The sequence below is a fragment of the Capsicum annuum genome, chromosome 8 (genome assembly GCF_002878395.1).
Source record: "Capsicum annuum cultivar UCD-10X-F1 chromosome 8, UCD10Xv1.1, whole genome shotgun sequence".
NCBI classification, from domain to species: domain Eukaryota; kingdom Viridiplantae; phylum Streptophyta; class Magnoliopsida; order Solanales; family Solanaceae; genus Capsicum; species Capsicum annuum.
Genome location: NC_061118.1, coordinates 158,153,970 through 158,170,030, shown reverse-complemented (window position 1 = coordinate 158,170,030; position 16,061 = coordinate 158,153,970). Strand labels below are relative to the sequence as shown.

Below are 16,061 nucleotides of genomic sequence, written 5' to 3'. Positions count from 1 at the left end.
ACTTAATTATTTTTAAAATATAATTGTCTATCAATGCCACAAAAATTTGGACAAGAAAAATAACATATATTAATTTAAAAATTATATAAAAAATATTATAAATTACAATAGTTAACAACTTAAATTATCTAAATATATATTAAAATGACATATGTTGAGTTCATGCTAGATTACGGATGAATCTTAAAAAACATATGCAATTCTTTTATTAAAAAAAATTATTTAAATATATTAAGATTAAAAAAATAAATAAATATTTTAATATTAGGTTTGTGCTGACACGGACCATGCCTCTAGTCTATTAATACAAGCCGGTGAGGATCTTATAAAAGCACATCAAAGCGGACCCAGTTAGTGTTTGTTTTGAGAGGAAATTGGATAATTGGGACCAAGTTATTGCCCATAATGGGAAGAGTCAAAATCAGCTATTCACACAAGATGATACAGCTGTCGTTGTACTTTAAAGTTTCTTTTCTATTCTATTTTTAAATAGTTGACTGATGCAATGTATATTATTATGTCAATTCAATAATTTATGCATGTACACATGTGGATTTGTCACACCTCATTGTGCGTGTATCAAATTTAATTAAGACACATGGCCGACACTTAAAAATAAGAATGAAGTTTTTGGGTAGATTAATTTTTCCCTTTATTAAGCTATTATTTTTTAATATATTGTTCCCCTAATTGAAAAGAATCGATCGACATACCCTTTTCCATTGATCCAAAACTTTACTTTGGTGCCATTGCCTCATAACATCTTTTTACCTTATAGTTAGAATGAGTTGTTTTAATTAAAGAATAGTATCCCTAGTACAATTTCTTGAGGTGAGCTTTCTTTTTCCTCCTAAAAATTGTTAATTAGGTTTAATTCAATAAATATAAACGTTAGATATAAATGTCTGAGTTCAAATTCAAACTCTCAAAAATAAGGTAAAAAATTGTTTGTTGCTTCAACAAGAGGATTACTGGTTCAAACATCTGTTTTTATTTTGGTAAAAATAATAATCCGAAATATTCTCTTAATTTAACAGCTCTAAGAGAAAGGTATCTGTTATTATCGAAAGCAACAAATACAAATTATCTTGAAAGAGCGTATGTTATTAGGAGTGTCTCTTGTTGAAAGATAAGTACAACCAAAACCAAAACACTACTCTGGCGATTGTATTACTTTAATTCTACAGAATTATCAACAAAAAGACATCTCCAATGACCAGAGATTTCATGAGAATAGCGTCTTTAAAAAACGGAATAAAGAAACAGCACAATTTCAAAAAATTAGGAAGAAAGCTGAGAAAATGCTCAAATTTTAGTTCTTGAAAAGAAAATAATAATAGAGAAAGAGAGTACATAAAGCAACCATATGTCAAATTCGTAAGAACTCTTAAATTCAATTGCTCTAAAGCCGATCGACTTACGGTATAAATGGACAAGACTTTCAAAGTTCAACCTGACTGTCGTTCCATCTTCATACATGATCACATGTTGCAAAAAAACTTTTGGAACGGAGAACAAGGAAAAGGCAAATAAGTCTGAACCAAAATGAAGTAAATGAGTCCTACAACAATGTTTACTAGAGGGGTACAATCTGATTCTGCCCTTATGGTCACACAACTTGGTAAGTCTCCGTGGCCAGCACTGTTCTTTGAGAATACTTGGGAGTAGCTCCACCTTTTAGAGGCAGAACATTGACAACCTGAAAATTTCAAACCAAATGGTGTTACCAGATAAACAACCAAACCAGCACATGGTTAATCTAGATATTGCAGGTAGAAAAGAGAGTAGTCTTTTGATTCTCAGCTTCATCGATATTCAGCATATCTTTCTATACTGAATTAGTACTTATTTCCTAGTAATCCGGGAAAACTTAAAAGGGTTATGTTTAGAGTTGGTGTTACTCATATAATCGCAACCCAGCAATATTTCCTATACACAGGATCGATCAACTGCATATAATCGCAACCCAGCAAATTCCATCAACTCTTTTAACAGTTGCTACCTACTAGGATTGCAGTAAGCATAACAGCCACAAGAAGAATACTCATTCACAAAAATGAACAAGTATAAATGATTGCATGCAAATAAAATATAGCAACAAACATGTAGAAAGAGTATCAGAATAGGAACAAACCTTCACGTCACTGAAGGTTCTCGAGGCAGTAAAACGTACAGAAATTGGGAAGAACACCGCCGGATCAGCTGCTGGAACAACAAATTCTAGTGATCCACTGCAAAGTACCAACTTTCACGTTAGAAAGACAAACAAGCCATTATAGCTGTGTACTCAAAAGAACAAACTTAACATAAGCCAACCTGCGGTTTGAATTGTCAATGAGAAGTACAGACCACTCCAAAACAGAATTTCTGGAATCATACCTGCAATTGGAGGGTGAAAAATATTAAATTCTAGATAGAATATTCGACAATCTGCGAAGCACAATCCAGCAGTTCCATAGAACTTCCCAATCAAAAAGGTTAATCAATCATCTATGCCTACAAAAAAGGGCAGCCCAGTGCACTAGCTCCCGCTATGCGCAGGGGTCGGGGGAAGGGCCCCTCCACAAGGGTGTATTGTACGCAGCCTTACCTTGCATTTCTATCAGAGGTTGTTTCCAAGGCTTGAACCCGTGAGGTCACATAGTAGCAACTTGACCAGTTACTCCAAGGCTCCCCTTCAACCTCAAAAAGTAATTAAATTATATTTTTGGTCAACCCATATCGGGGCTTTAGCCGACTACCTATTTAGGTCTACGAAAAAGGGATGAAATTACATGTTCTGCACTGCATTTTCATAAAAATAGAGCTTTAGCTGCAGCCAGTGGTCCCAATTACCATTTAATTTTTCTTTTCAGTTTTTCTTGAGCTGGGGTCTATCGGAAACAACCTCTCTACCTCACCTCTGAGGTAGAAGTATGAACTGTGTACACTATATCCACCCGAGACTCCACTTCAGTGAGAATACAGTGGGTATGTTGTTGTTGTTATTTTTTCTCTAACATCCATTTTCACGTAAGCAATATACATGCTACCAGACAACATTATCTAATAGATCTTACGAGGTGCAACCAACTAGAAGATAGTAGTTCATTTTTTTCCTGATGTCCGGACAAGCTTTCGCACACCTCGACTAAAATCCACGGGATACCTATCACCTCCCACCAGCAACAAATACCAAGTAACTCTGTCCACCAAGGCTAGGACGGATGGGAAGAATCACCTAGTGTTTTTCGCCTCCGCTAGGGTTTGAACCTGAGACCCATGTTCTCAACCGACTTCATTAACCAGTAGGCCACACCCTTGGATGCGAAGATAGAAGTTCATATTTATTCTTCAAGGAAAGCAAACGGAATTGAAAGCTACCATTGGAAGGAATAACTAAGCGACATCCATCCCTCCTTTGAAGAGCCACTGATGTGTGAACTTTCCAGACCAATTCTCCAAAAATACTATCCATATAAAACTAAATGAATTAATATACATGAAACAACTGCTTTGCTCTGAGCAAAGTGATGCGAACTGGGCTTTTTATAAGCAATAAACAAATTAGCATATTAGAAGTAACACGGTCACAATGCAAAGGCCATTCCAGCTTTTAAAGCCTCTACCATAAGAAGACCCATGCAAGATTCAGTTTAAATATAGTGACAGTAAACCTATGATAAAAAGGGTGACCGTTTAAAATTAGCAAAAGAGTAAAAGTTAAAGTTAAAAGATCACCTCCACTCTCCGTCTATCTGTTGTACATTTGGAGCCTCCCTGAGAGCTGGGAGGGGTACAGAAATTACAACATTTTGTAGATCAATTTTTGCGGGTGTTTCATACTCAATATTGACATAGGTTTCACTTCCAGAAACTGAAGGCCAGCAGTTAACTGAGACAAAATATTTAAAATAAATGATAAAAGGATAATACAGATATTCATTAAAAACAGAAGACAGCACAGAAATTAAGAGAAGTATCAACTGAAATTAATGAAGCTTACTTATCAAAGGCAATATTGACTCATCTGTGCTTTGCATCCTCCACCTCAAAAGACTAACACCATCACCACCTTGACCTGCGGGAAATGGCCTATTGGGATCTTTAAGGCCTAGAATATTTTCATTTGAAAACAACTCCTTGTTCATGTTTGGATGTGTTTTGAAGAGGATTGCTGGATTACCACTGGTTTCAATCTGGACAATATCGTATGGAATGAACAGTAAACTACACTATCACAAAATTCACAAGCAAATCAAATATGAATGCCTTGTGAGGTCAGATAGACTTCCAAACATGGAGCTAGAGAGTCCAGTTTAGACAAGCATTTTGGTCAGATAGACTTCCAAACATGGAGCTAGAGAATCAATCCAGTTTAGACAAGCATTTCAAATGGAAAGGGGCCTAGTTGAGTCTTCCGCGTTATTATAAAGAGTGCATACTGGAAATGTTTTACTTTTTCTTACAGAATAAGTCATATATTGCAAGGAAGCGCAGAAAAAACCATTAGGGTCTTCTTTACCCTCTTTCAAATTTCAATTGCTAGATATTCGCATATCAAATGCAATCAAATTAGTAGAGCTGGAAACAGTGTTTATCTTCAGAAGACATAAAGGATGAACTCCGCTTCACCAAGGATATTTACATGCATAGTGCATCATTTTATTTCTTCTTTTTTCATAAATTTTACAAAATTATTGAGTCTCGACAATGTTAAAGACTTTTCCAAGGAGCCTCGGCACATAAAATGCTAGGGAGAGAGAGAGAGAGAGAGAGAGAGAGAGAGAGAGAGAGAACCTGCACTTGGATAAACGCATCTTCTTGGTTCAGAATTTGGAGAGACAAAGTACCCTGGACGTCGAAATTGCTGAGACCACCTTCACTCTTTAGCGTGACATTAATCTTCTCTTCAACAGTCAATGTGACGGGATCAGTTAGTGGAGCAGCAGCTTGTTTGGCCTGACCAATGGTTGGCCTCACGTCCTCGACAATTACTTCACCCTCAGCTTTTAAGGATTCCAGAAATTGATTGGTCTTCTGTGTTTTACCTAGCTGCATACCAAGACCTTTCGGTGGAGCAGTAGCAGATGCAGCTGGACGACCTGATACACAAAAATGCATAAGCTACATCTTCATAATTGATTTCCAACCAATTCCAAAGGACAAACGAAAGATGTGCTTCACAGCCAAGAGAGAGTAACACAGCGTAGATGCAAAACTTTTCAGACCTATCAACTGACTCCAGAGCATCAAACGATACAAAGAGAAGAAGAGTTCTAGAAAAATGTATCAATAGAAAATCACTTCAATTATTGTTACAGACACAGATAGTCAGAAAAATGTAACTCTCACAATTAAAACGAAAAGGGCAGAAACAAAAGGAGGTTTTGTTTTCCCTTCTTCCTTGAGGGGAATTAAGGCAAGGATTTTGTAGGAATTTTTGATAATTTGCTTGAGTGTCACATTTACCAACCTTCTACATTTGCAAGGAAAACTTTTGTAAGAAAGTTGTGTGTTCTCCTTCTCCTTCATTTTCATTCTTCTCATCACCTATAAAACCATTTGTTTTTCATACTCTTTTCTTTTGAATCATCCCTATACACTCGACTCGCTGCTTATTAGAAAGGACGGCTTAAATTCCTTCCCATTAAAGTTGTACTGCTTTTCCACACGGTATATGCACCTATAATATCAAAAGGGTGTGTCTACAGCTTAAAGACACAAGTAACCTAAGATAAAAGAAGTTACACGAGCAAACATGCAAAACCAGTTGATGCACCCCCTCTACAGAGATCTAGCAAGAGCTAAAGACACATCACATTGACAGGATGAAACAAATACAAACCCTTGGATTTAGTGGAAAACGTGTCCACATCAGGGCTTAGACCAAATCCAGAACCACTACCAAAACCACTGCCTCCTGTGTTAGATATGCCTGAGTCGCTGCCAAAGCCACTATCTATTCTTCCAGAACCCATGGATTGCAGTGACATGAAACCTCCTTTTTCACCTCTGTTCTTCTCAATCTGCAACGTAAATGTGTAGAAAATTATGTTAACAGTACAATCAAATAGACCCAAGACATGAAAAAGGGAAGAAATTGAACATTTAGCACAGGTGACACGTGCCTTCTGAACTACCTTGCTTTTGTCAATCTCACTGGCTTTACGCTTCATGACATCCTTAGTTTCATTTATCTTGTTCTGTAAGACTAACTTGTGCAATCTCTCCTCGTGGCTCTCCATTTCACAGTACTGCTTGACTTGTGCAACAGTGACATTTTCCTTGTGTCCAAGAGAGATCACTTCATCAAATGCAAAAATAAGCTCAAAAGCTGTCCTGCCAATACCTTCCTCGTCTAGTGAATAAGAATATTCAGGCACCTAATAACGGTCAAGGAATTACCCACAGTTCTCCATTTACAGAAAAAATTCTAGCGGCATGCACATTAACTTATTTAGTTATATTTGTTTGGATTGAATTTTGGATTTACATTTTGCAGGTTGGAGAAATAAAAACTGTTCTTTTTAAAAGCACAATTTTCTACAAACAGAGACGGATAAAGACAATCTAGTGCTGAGAAGAAAGGACAATCTAACTTCAGTATCAGAAGAAGAGAAAGGATACTAGTTTAGACAGCAGCCTCAATGTCTCCAAATCTTCAAGAATGTTGCTCTGTTTGTTGGTCACAAGGAGCAAGTACAGAGATTCTATTGGCTGATAAACATATCGCACATTTTCAGTCTCAACATATGTATGCTGCTTTCCCGTGCCAACCAATTTGGGAAAAGCTGCAAGATATCCTTCAATTCTTATACGAGACATATCAACAAACTGCCTCGAGACAAGAGCTGCAGAAAATATGATATGGTCAATAGTGGTCAGGGCTAAATCCATCCTATTTTATATCAATAGAAGATTATTGGACATCAGGATGTAAGAAATAGTTGACTAACACATCCTAAGCTCTAACATAAACAAACAAAATAAGCTGCTTCGGTAAGAGAAGAAAATAAATGAACTATTAAAAGGACAGCATCATGGGACTACCGATTCCCTACAAGAGGTATATCATAGTGGACAGAAGATACCTTTGAAAGAATCTGAAATCAAACAAAATTCTGACCTAGACATATGGACTTAGAATATGGAAACATCACTATAAACCCAAAAATTAAACAGAGGAAACAGAACCCTTTGTGGTTCCGATCTTTGTCCCTCCACTATGCTCAAGCACAGCAGCTAGAAAAGACAAACAATTTTTTTTTTTTGATAAGGTAGATAAGAAAAGACAAACAATTACAATTATTTTCTCATTTTTAGAGGTTTAACATGGTCTCTTTCTGCCCTTTCCTTTCTAACTTAGGCTTGCATTCCATGATTTATTGATTTCCTCTGCATAACTTACATTTCCTTTTCCTTCCCTTCTAGGAAAACATTATTTTATATTTATTAGCCATATCTATACTACTACTAAAGAAGAACATAGCAGTTGCGGCACAAATACTTGTTCTTCCTTGAGACTGTCACATTTCTTTTAAATGATAGTCTTATACCATCCAAACTAATTAAGTAGGAGAAACACTACTACTTAATAGTGTAGTCCTACGCATTAGAATTTCTTTTTTCTCGCTTTCTTGGAATAAATGTCTTTAATGTGTAACCACCAAACATTGTGAACACCCTGGCATCTTTGCAACTAAGACTGGTTAAACAAAATGAAATGTCACAAAACTCTTTTCAATCAAATGATAATTAACTTGAAACATCCCAACTCCTTTACAGAGTACTTCTCTGCACATTATTCAGCCTAGACTCTGTTGCAAGTTCACATTTTACAAGTCCAAAAATCAGCTCTTAGAGGTTATTTATACTTCGTCCCTCTAGCTATAACCAAGTGGAACTATTTCCTCTGCCTCCACTGCAATTTTTAAACATTTTTCTGGAGAATTTTTACATATTAAATTGACTGAAATGGAAAATTCTTTCCTAATGCCAAATGATATTTCAAGCTTTAGACACCAACAGCATTCTTCCACACAAAATAATTACACACTTTTTTATATCTAGAAACACTTTAATCCTAACATTCCCATTTTATCATTGAAAATATGATATTCTTAAACTCCATGTCCAATCAAACACAAACACATAAAATGTAAAAGAGGGAGTAGCAATTTTTGTGCACGTGCTCTGACTTTACTAGAGTTTCGCCAGAAAAATCATCAACTAACATCACACAAGTCTCCAAACCAGATAATTCCAAAAAGTTATGTAGAATGTGACATACCTTTGCCAGATTTAGAAATTATCGAAGCCGCTAGAACAACCTGCACCACATATCAGGACAATGGTGTATAGTTATCATTGTAGTGTTCTTCTAAGCTAATAACCTCTATTTCGTTAAGAAAATGATAAACATTCGAATCTACAGAACTATGTTGCTACAAGTTTATCAACATTACCATCTTTGCTGCTTAGCAGATTTGGTTGTATCAGATCCCGGACAACAGATCGTATACCACCTGAATTTTGAACGCAAATACATCGCCGTAAGAAGCAACAAAAAAAAAATCCAAACAACCGACAGATGAGTATATACGAAATTAAAGCACATTCAGTCCATAGGCATCGAAAATGCTATAAAATCTAGAAATGATGAAGTACGATGTACACTGTACAAATTCACTAAAATTACAACATAGAACGGTGAAAATCCACGCAAATTGCTGGGATCTTAGGCATCGACAATGCTATAAACTCTAGAAACAATTAAATTCAACATAAACTGTACAAATTCACTAAGATTACAACATAAAACAGCAAAATCCACCGCGAATCGCTCGGATCTTCGTACAGATTTGATAAACAAATGATTGAAAAATCAGATCGGACAGTAACAAATCCCTAGATCTAACGAAGAAAATCGAAAGTAAAAAGTTGCAGAGAGATCAAATAGCGAGAAGAAGTAATCGGCGAAATCGGCAGTTACCTTAGTGAAGAAGATCGAAGAATGCTTGCTGAGTAATTAGATGTTGAATAGAATAGAGAGGCTCCGGGAGTTTATATTTTTCTTTTTTCGATTAATTAATAGAGTTAAAATTGTTTGCATTCCCAAATTTTAGTGTAAAAATCAAAACAGTACTCAACTTTGAACAATAATTATTTTCCCTCCTATTTTTTATTTAATTTTTTAAAATACCTATATTACTCTTATATTTATATCAATATTTGTATCTTTTTTTAGAAAAAAAAAAAGCTTTTTATAAAAAAAAAATTAAATTTTTAATCTATATAACATATTTTCTATAAAAGTTAAAAATTATTTTTAAGATGAAAAAATAAAAGTGAGAAATATTAATTGAGTATATAATTTAATGACAAACTATAATGAAATAAATGAGCAAAACAGTAATTTTATTAAAAATCGAAACTCTAATATATATTTATACATGAAAATAATAGTTATTTATAAATTTATAAATATATTTCAATGTAGGTATACAAATTCTTAAGCCCGCCTTTTAATATTATTAGTAAATTCTTTCATAATTAATTACAAAATCTAAAGGTACTTTTTATATTCAAAATTTTGATATTATATTAAGTATGTATGTGAGTATGTAATTATGTATATAACTGCATATTTTGATTTTCTCTTATTCTTTAATGTCTATGTGGATAAGTTATCTTATTCTTTAATGCCTATATAGATAAATAAGTTTTGATTGTTAATGTGAATTATTTTCTAAATTATAATTTAAAATTCATCAGCAACAATCATTTGATTTGTAATAAATATACATCTACAGCAACATTATATCTAATGAAATTTTTTAAGTAAGGTCTGAGGAGGTTAGAGGTACACAAACCTTACCACTATCTCGGAGAGGTAGATACATATAATATAACAATTTTGATTGTAAAAAGTATCTTTAGATTTTATAATTAATTATAAAAGAATTTAGTAATAATGTTAAAATGTGAGGTTTGAGAATTTGTATACCCACACTGAAATATATTTATAAAATTATAATTACCTATTATTTTTACGTATAAATATACATTAGAGTTTTGATTTTTAATAAAATTAATTTTTACTATTTTGCTCATTTACAATATTATAGTTTGTCATTAAATTATATACTCAATTAATATTTCTCACTTTTGATTTTTATCTTAAAAATAATTTTTAACTTTTATAGAAAATATGTTATATAGATTAAAAAATAAAAAAAATATTTTTTTTTTTAAAAGAGACATAAATGTTGATATAAATATAAGGTTAAAATCTGCATTTTAAAAAATCAAATAGGAAAAAGGATGGAGAATGATTATTGTTCAAAGTTGAGGGGATGTTTGATTTTTAGAGCAAAGTTCGAAGGTGTATACGGTTTTAACCCTTAATTAATATTAAAGCAAGGTCGAAAACTTTTTATAATTTTGCAACAAACAATAGCAATTTTTACATTAGCGTGATAGTACTAATGATGCTTACGATTCTTGTTCGAATTATTTGGCATTTTATTTATTTACTATCGAAAGTATATTAGGAATATTATTTTTTGGAAGTTTTGACAATTTTATCCTTATTTAACTTAAATATTTGAGAGCGTAAACTCGATTAATGTTTGAAGGATATTTTGATCGTTTAACATTTTGATCTCGAGCGGATACTATGGAAACAATCTTTTTACCTCACCCTTGAGTTAGTGATATGAATTGTGCACATTCTACTCTCCCCGGACCCTATTATGTAAAAATATTCTAGATATACTGTTGTTGATTTCGATCATTCAATGTTTAGCAAAAAAAAAAATTATCTTTTTATAACATGTCAGATTAGATAAATAGATTAGGTAAGTTAATTTATATATTAAATTCAAAATATAATTATTTATTAGTTTGATAATAGTATTCACAATTCAGATGTTTAATTTATTGGTGTCACGCAACTTTTTTAACTCCGAAAAAGTTATGTTTTAAGTTCGAAAGGGTTTTTATTATTGAAGTGACAAAAGGTGAAAATTTGTTCCGAAAAAGAATTATTTATACTTTCAAAACTCAAAGTCGTCACTTGGCATAATCCGGTGTGCCAAGTCACCTTTGGAAAATCCTTTTCAAAATGATTTGACTCTTTAAAACTGGTTTGTGAACAGTGATTCCGATTAAGAAATTCTGTTGACCGAGGGGAAGGTGTTAGGCACCCCTCGATCCCGTGGTTCGACCACGGTCGTTTGGTGGAGCGTATCGGCTAATTTTGACATTATGAATATGTAAACCACACAAAAACACACAAACCAATCAATAAACAAACAAAACAAATCCAAAATTATAGTGTTCAGTCCAATTATTACAACCTGAAATAAAAAAAAAAGGACTGAAAAGTAAACCTACACTAATCCTAAACTACGCTCCAAGGCTTAACCCGATGCCTCGGGCCTTCGTCACGGACATCCTTCGAGTACATAATACGTCGGGGCATTCTCCGGTGAATAAGTACAATGTGACCTCGGGGCATTCCCCGGTGAATAAGTACAATCGGGGCATTCCCCGGTGAATAAGTACAATGTGACCTCGGGGCATTCCCCGGCGAATGAATACATTTTCCGAATGCGAGAAAAATAAACCATTCCACAAACATTTCAAATCATTCAACCATACACGATTCCTACTTTTGCCTACCCAACTTAAAATTTGTCTATTCCGTCTCGACCTAAAACATGCTACTATCAAGTTCGATTAATGTTCATTCTAAGTCAAACAACAACCCACGAATCAAATTAACCAAAATTCACCTTTCTATCAAGTTTCGAATCTCGTTCCCTTTATTTCCAATCAATGAACCAAATTCAATATAGGAATCAACCAATCAAGCCACAAAAATTATAGTAACTCAACACGCTCAAAATTTATATCATCAACCCATCACGACCAACGAAAATCATGACATCAAACATCACGTCACGATAAAATAGAAAGAGATTGAGTTGAAGAATTGTACCTCAATTTATTTCAATCCACTGAATTATTCAAAGGAAGCCAACGAACTCAAAACCTCGATTCAATGAACTCAACACGGATTCACCAACTCGACTCAATCAAATTCCAAAAGAAATACTCAAGCAAACCCGAAATAGTCCCCGCAAAAATTACAACAATTCTAAAGGATCAATCGTCGATTCCAGGATTTTTTCGGCGATTTTTCAAAGCTGACTCAACTAGAGTTACTGTTTTCTCGGCGCTGGACCTCCGGTGAGCTCAGACGATGATGAAAGATAGTGGTGTCACGCCCCAAAATCCCATCGGGCCCGACTGGCACCCGAAGCCGAGAAGGCCCGGGAGAACCCGTTCAAATACCTGTACTTTCACTTATATGTCACCAAAAATTTGGACAACACTTCGTTGCATATAGAAGGGTCTAATTACCTGTATCAGCACAACACGCACAAATATATATATATATATATATATTACTTGGCCGTCGGGGCCACCACATATACAAATATAACATCACTATATAAACTTCCATGACTTTACCCTTCCTTATGTCTACAAAGCCTCTAGGATATACATGACATAACTAGGGTCGGGACAAACCCCCCGCCCACACATGACTCCTGTACAATAACAAAATATAAGGAATCGACTCGGAAAGCTCCGAAGCAAACTGGAGCTCACCAACAATAGCTGTATGACCTGGCTCCTATCTATGCTGTGAATGAGCTGAGGTACCTGTGCCTGCAGCATGAAATGCAGGTCCCCGTGGGGGACGTCAGTACGAAATATGTACTGAGTATGTAAAGCTGTAGATAACCACATATGATATAGGAGCTCAATAGAAATCAGAAACAAGTGAATAAGTCGTAATAGGAGTGAACCACACTTACTAGAACTTGTGACAAACCTGTACATTGTATTTATTCAATCACTTTACCTTCGTTTTTATCGTCTTTGTAATCATTACTGTACTGTACTGTGACCATTAGGCTGCCTCTAGTACATATCAACTGGGATCGACCCATGCTAGGCTTATGCCCCTGGGATATCACCCATAAACACATAAATAGGGATCGACCCATGCTAGACTTATGCCCCTGGGATACCACCCGATAAGAGAGAACTTCCATCACTTAGTTCAATTAATCTTTGAGATTGTTATTTCGGTCGCCACCACATTTTTGATACGTTGAAACAATGATACATCAATAGGAACCAAGTAATAGACCTTCTATACAATAACGATGTAATAAAGACTTATTGGTACATCAACAATGTGTTTCAGAATCATCAATATCACAACAATGAAATAGGAGCCTTTTGGAATATCAATGAAACATTTTGACACTTTATAGAATGGAAACAACTTCGGAATCTTACTTGATGGAACATTGGTGTTTTCATGCCAAAGAACATTGTTGGAGTATGCTTTACATACCTCGTCGTAGATTCGGATACCAATTCAACACAACTTCCCGCCTTTACAAATCACTTATCTACAATAAAATGTTTGGCATCTAGTATTAGCAACCCAACACCACAATTCTCTTCCATAATTCCATACAACCAATATTTGCAAAGCATTCCAAAAACCAACTTGAACAATAGGTTTATGTGTGTGTGTATGTATATATATATATATATAATCATCATTTCAATACCACATCATCACACCAAATCCCTTCACAATTCAACATAATCCAACCATGCACAAGAATAATCCAACATCATTTCCAATCATCTTTCAACAACAATCAAATAACACACTTCTTATGCTCACATGCATATATATACATATCCATATAAATAACACCAACATAATTTACATCCTTACCATAAAATGGCCCTTTTGATTTCGAAGTCCTGTTGGCACAAATAAGGGGTGCTTCTCGAAGCCCTCGAGACGGTGAACACAACTACGGAATCAATTTGGATTTTCTACGGTTAAATCACAAGATAATTGGAGTTGAAATTTGGCTAGGGTTTCTTAGTCTTCAATAATGGATGATAAATAATGGATATGAGGCTAAGTATATGTATATAATGACCAATTTTCGTTCATGAGGTGATGGAAAATGACCATATTGCCCTTAAAATTTTAAGTAAATCCGAATCTGTCCATGGTGGACTGTTTTGACAAGCTAAAGTAGATCGACCATAACTTTTTGCTTCGATATCAGATTTGGGTGAAATTGGTATCGTTGGAAAGATAATTCAAAGGGATTTCATTTCATATAAAGTAGGCCACCCATTTCGTCCTGTACAAGGAGTTATGATCGTTTGAAGTTGACCCTAAAAATCTGTTTTGAGAGGCTAAAGTAAAACGAGTATAACTCCTTACTCATATGTTGGATTTAGATGAAACCAATTGCATTGGAAAGAAGACTCAAAGATATTTCTTTTGATAGGTTGTATCTCTCCCAGTTCATTATATTAAGGGAGTTATAAACGTTTAAAGTTGACCCAAAAAACTGGCAGGCCTCAGTAGTTTGTGTGCAGGAAATTTTCCTGCACATTTACTATTCACCATATCCCGGCCACCGTTTTATAGTTTCGAACGTGCTCGATTATATCCGAAACTTATCCGTTTTTGGAAATCTTTATATCATTGGAAAGCTTATTCAATAACCTTCGTATGGAACCATCGACGGGCAAATTCCGGTATAAATAAAATAAAAAATTAATTCCATATAAATAAGACCAATACACGTACTTGAATACGCCAATACATGTACTTGAATATGGGGTGTTACAAGTGGACGAACCAAAATTTGGGCAGCAGTGGCATTTTTTGATGAAGACTTCGCCGGAACAGTCAACCCGTTTTTCTTTTCTCTCCTCTCTCACTCAAATATCTCTCTCTGACCAGTTCTCTCTTTCGATCAGTTCTCTCTCTCAATTCGCCTCAATTTTCTCTCTACCTCTCTCAATCGATCTCTCTCGACCTCTCTTTTGTGTGTGCATGTTCAGTTTATGTGTGTTGTAATGTGTGAATTCATATATCGTGAGGTGTGGTTGTCGTGTAAGTGTAAATTATGGAATCAGTGAGTTTCGTCTGTATCTGATGGGAATTGTGAGTGAGTTTGTTGTGGAGATGATGATTGTGAGTGTATCTATATGTATGAGAGAGTGTGTGTATATGAGTGAAATAGAAATTAGGAATTCCAGTAGGGTCCACATGAGGTGTGAGCATCTATTATTCTCCCTTTCTTTACCAATTCTGTTACGTAAAATACCAAGGGGGGAAAAGAAATGTGACAAAGGGGGTATGTGGGTATAGGTAGGTGAGTAGGGGGTGAGGTAGGGGTAGGTTGTTAGGATGAGGTATAAAGTTGGTTAGGATAGGATGAAAATAAGATAGACTTTGTTAGGAATTATGTTAAAAGTTGTTATTTTTTTGTATTTTTGTGGGGTATAATCACATGGATAAAGGTGTGTGGTAATGTGAGCTAAAAATGAATAAAATTGGACTTGGGAGGGACAAAATTAGGTGTCTACAGCATGCCCCCTTTGAATGTAAACGTGAAGTATTTTCGGACAAACAAGTAGATAATGAGACAGAATTTTGTCCCGACCATTATTAAAAGAATAAAACAGAAGGAAGGAGGGACACTAAGTCTTGACTTAGTACATCCTACCTACCCAAGTTATGATAGAATCAAGTGACAAGTATCTCAAAGGATTGGAAGGAGATGGACTATACCGAGTTGGAGAGTCGAGTGAGGTCCCATCGAGGTTCCGATCACGACTCTGTCATTATATCAAAAAATGAAAAATTATAAGAGTTAAAAAGATAAATAATTACAAAAGTCCTATCTATGTAGCTTCTTTTGAACTCTTGACTTGAGTTTCATCACCCTATTCTTCATGCGGGCTCCTGACTTGCAATTTTTTAATTTGTTGCTTGGCTTTCACTTGTTTCACCTTGTTGCTTGACTTTCCATTTATTCGCCTTGTGCTTCGGGCGGGCTCCAGTGTTGCTTGAGTTATCAAAATAAGGAAGTGCGTCTCCTTACAAATGTTGCTTGAATTACCAAAATAAGGAAGTGCGTCTTCTTACAGATGTTGACCCAAACAAG

General features: G+C 35.0%; 1 protein-coding gene across 2 annotated transcripts; it reads right to left on the bottom strand.

Moving 5' to 3' along the window:
* Positions 1-1,371: 1,371 nt before the first annotated feature.
* On the bottom strand, positions 1,372-9,156 carry LOC107839864 (coatomer subunit delta). 2 transcript variants are annotated; one of them, XM_016683507.2, is made up of 12 exons: positions 8,975-9,156; positions 8,448-8,507; positions 8,273-8,312; positions 6,610-6,833; positions 6,123-6,365; positions 5,828-6,008; positions 4,780-5,084; positions 3,986-4,178; positions 3,721-3,874; positions 2,317-2,379; positions 2,135-2,231; positions 1,372-1,699 (listed from the first exon to the last, which is right to left on the bottom strand). In XM_016683507.2, the coding sequence occupies exons 2-12, from the start codon at positions 8,448-8,450 to the stop codon at positions 1,610-1,612; spliced, it is 1,593 nt and encodes a 530-aa protein (XP_016538993.1). In that variant the 5' UTR covers positions 8,451-8,507; positions 8,975-9,156; the 3' UTR covers positions 1,372-1,609. The 2 variants fall into 2 exon arrangements, with proteins under 2 accessions (XP_016538993.1, XP_016538992.1); XM_016683506.2 differs by having other exon boundaries at positions 6,111-6,365; positions 8,975-9,081.
* Positions 9,157-16,061: the final 6,905 nt, after the last annotated feature.

Coding starts and splice junctions, on each gene's coding strand:
- LOC107839864 (XM_016683506.2), bottom strand. Junction 5,085..5,827: donor GTTTTCCACTAAATCCAAGG/GTTTGTATTTGT, acceptor TTTGTGTATCAG/GTCGTCCAGCTGCATCTGCT. Junction 3,875..3,985: donor GTCAATATTGCCTTTGATAA/GTAAGCTTCATT, acceptor ATTTTGTCTCAG/TTAACTGCTGGCCTTCAGTT.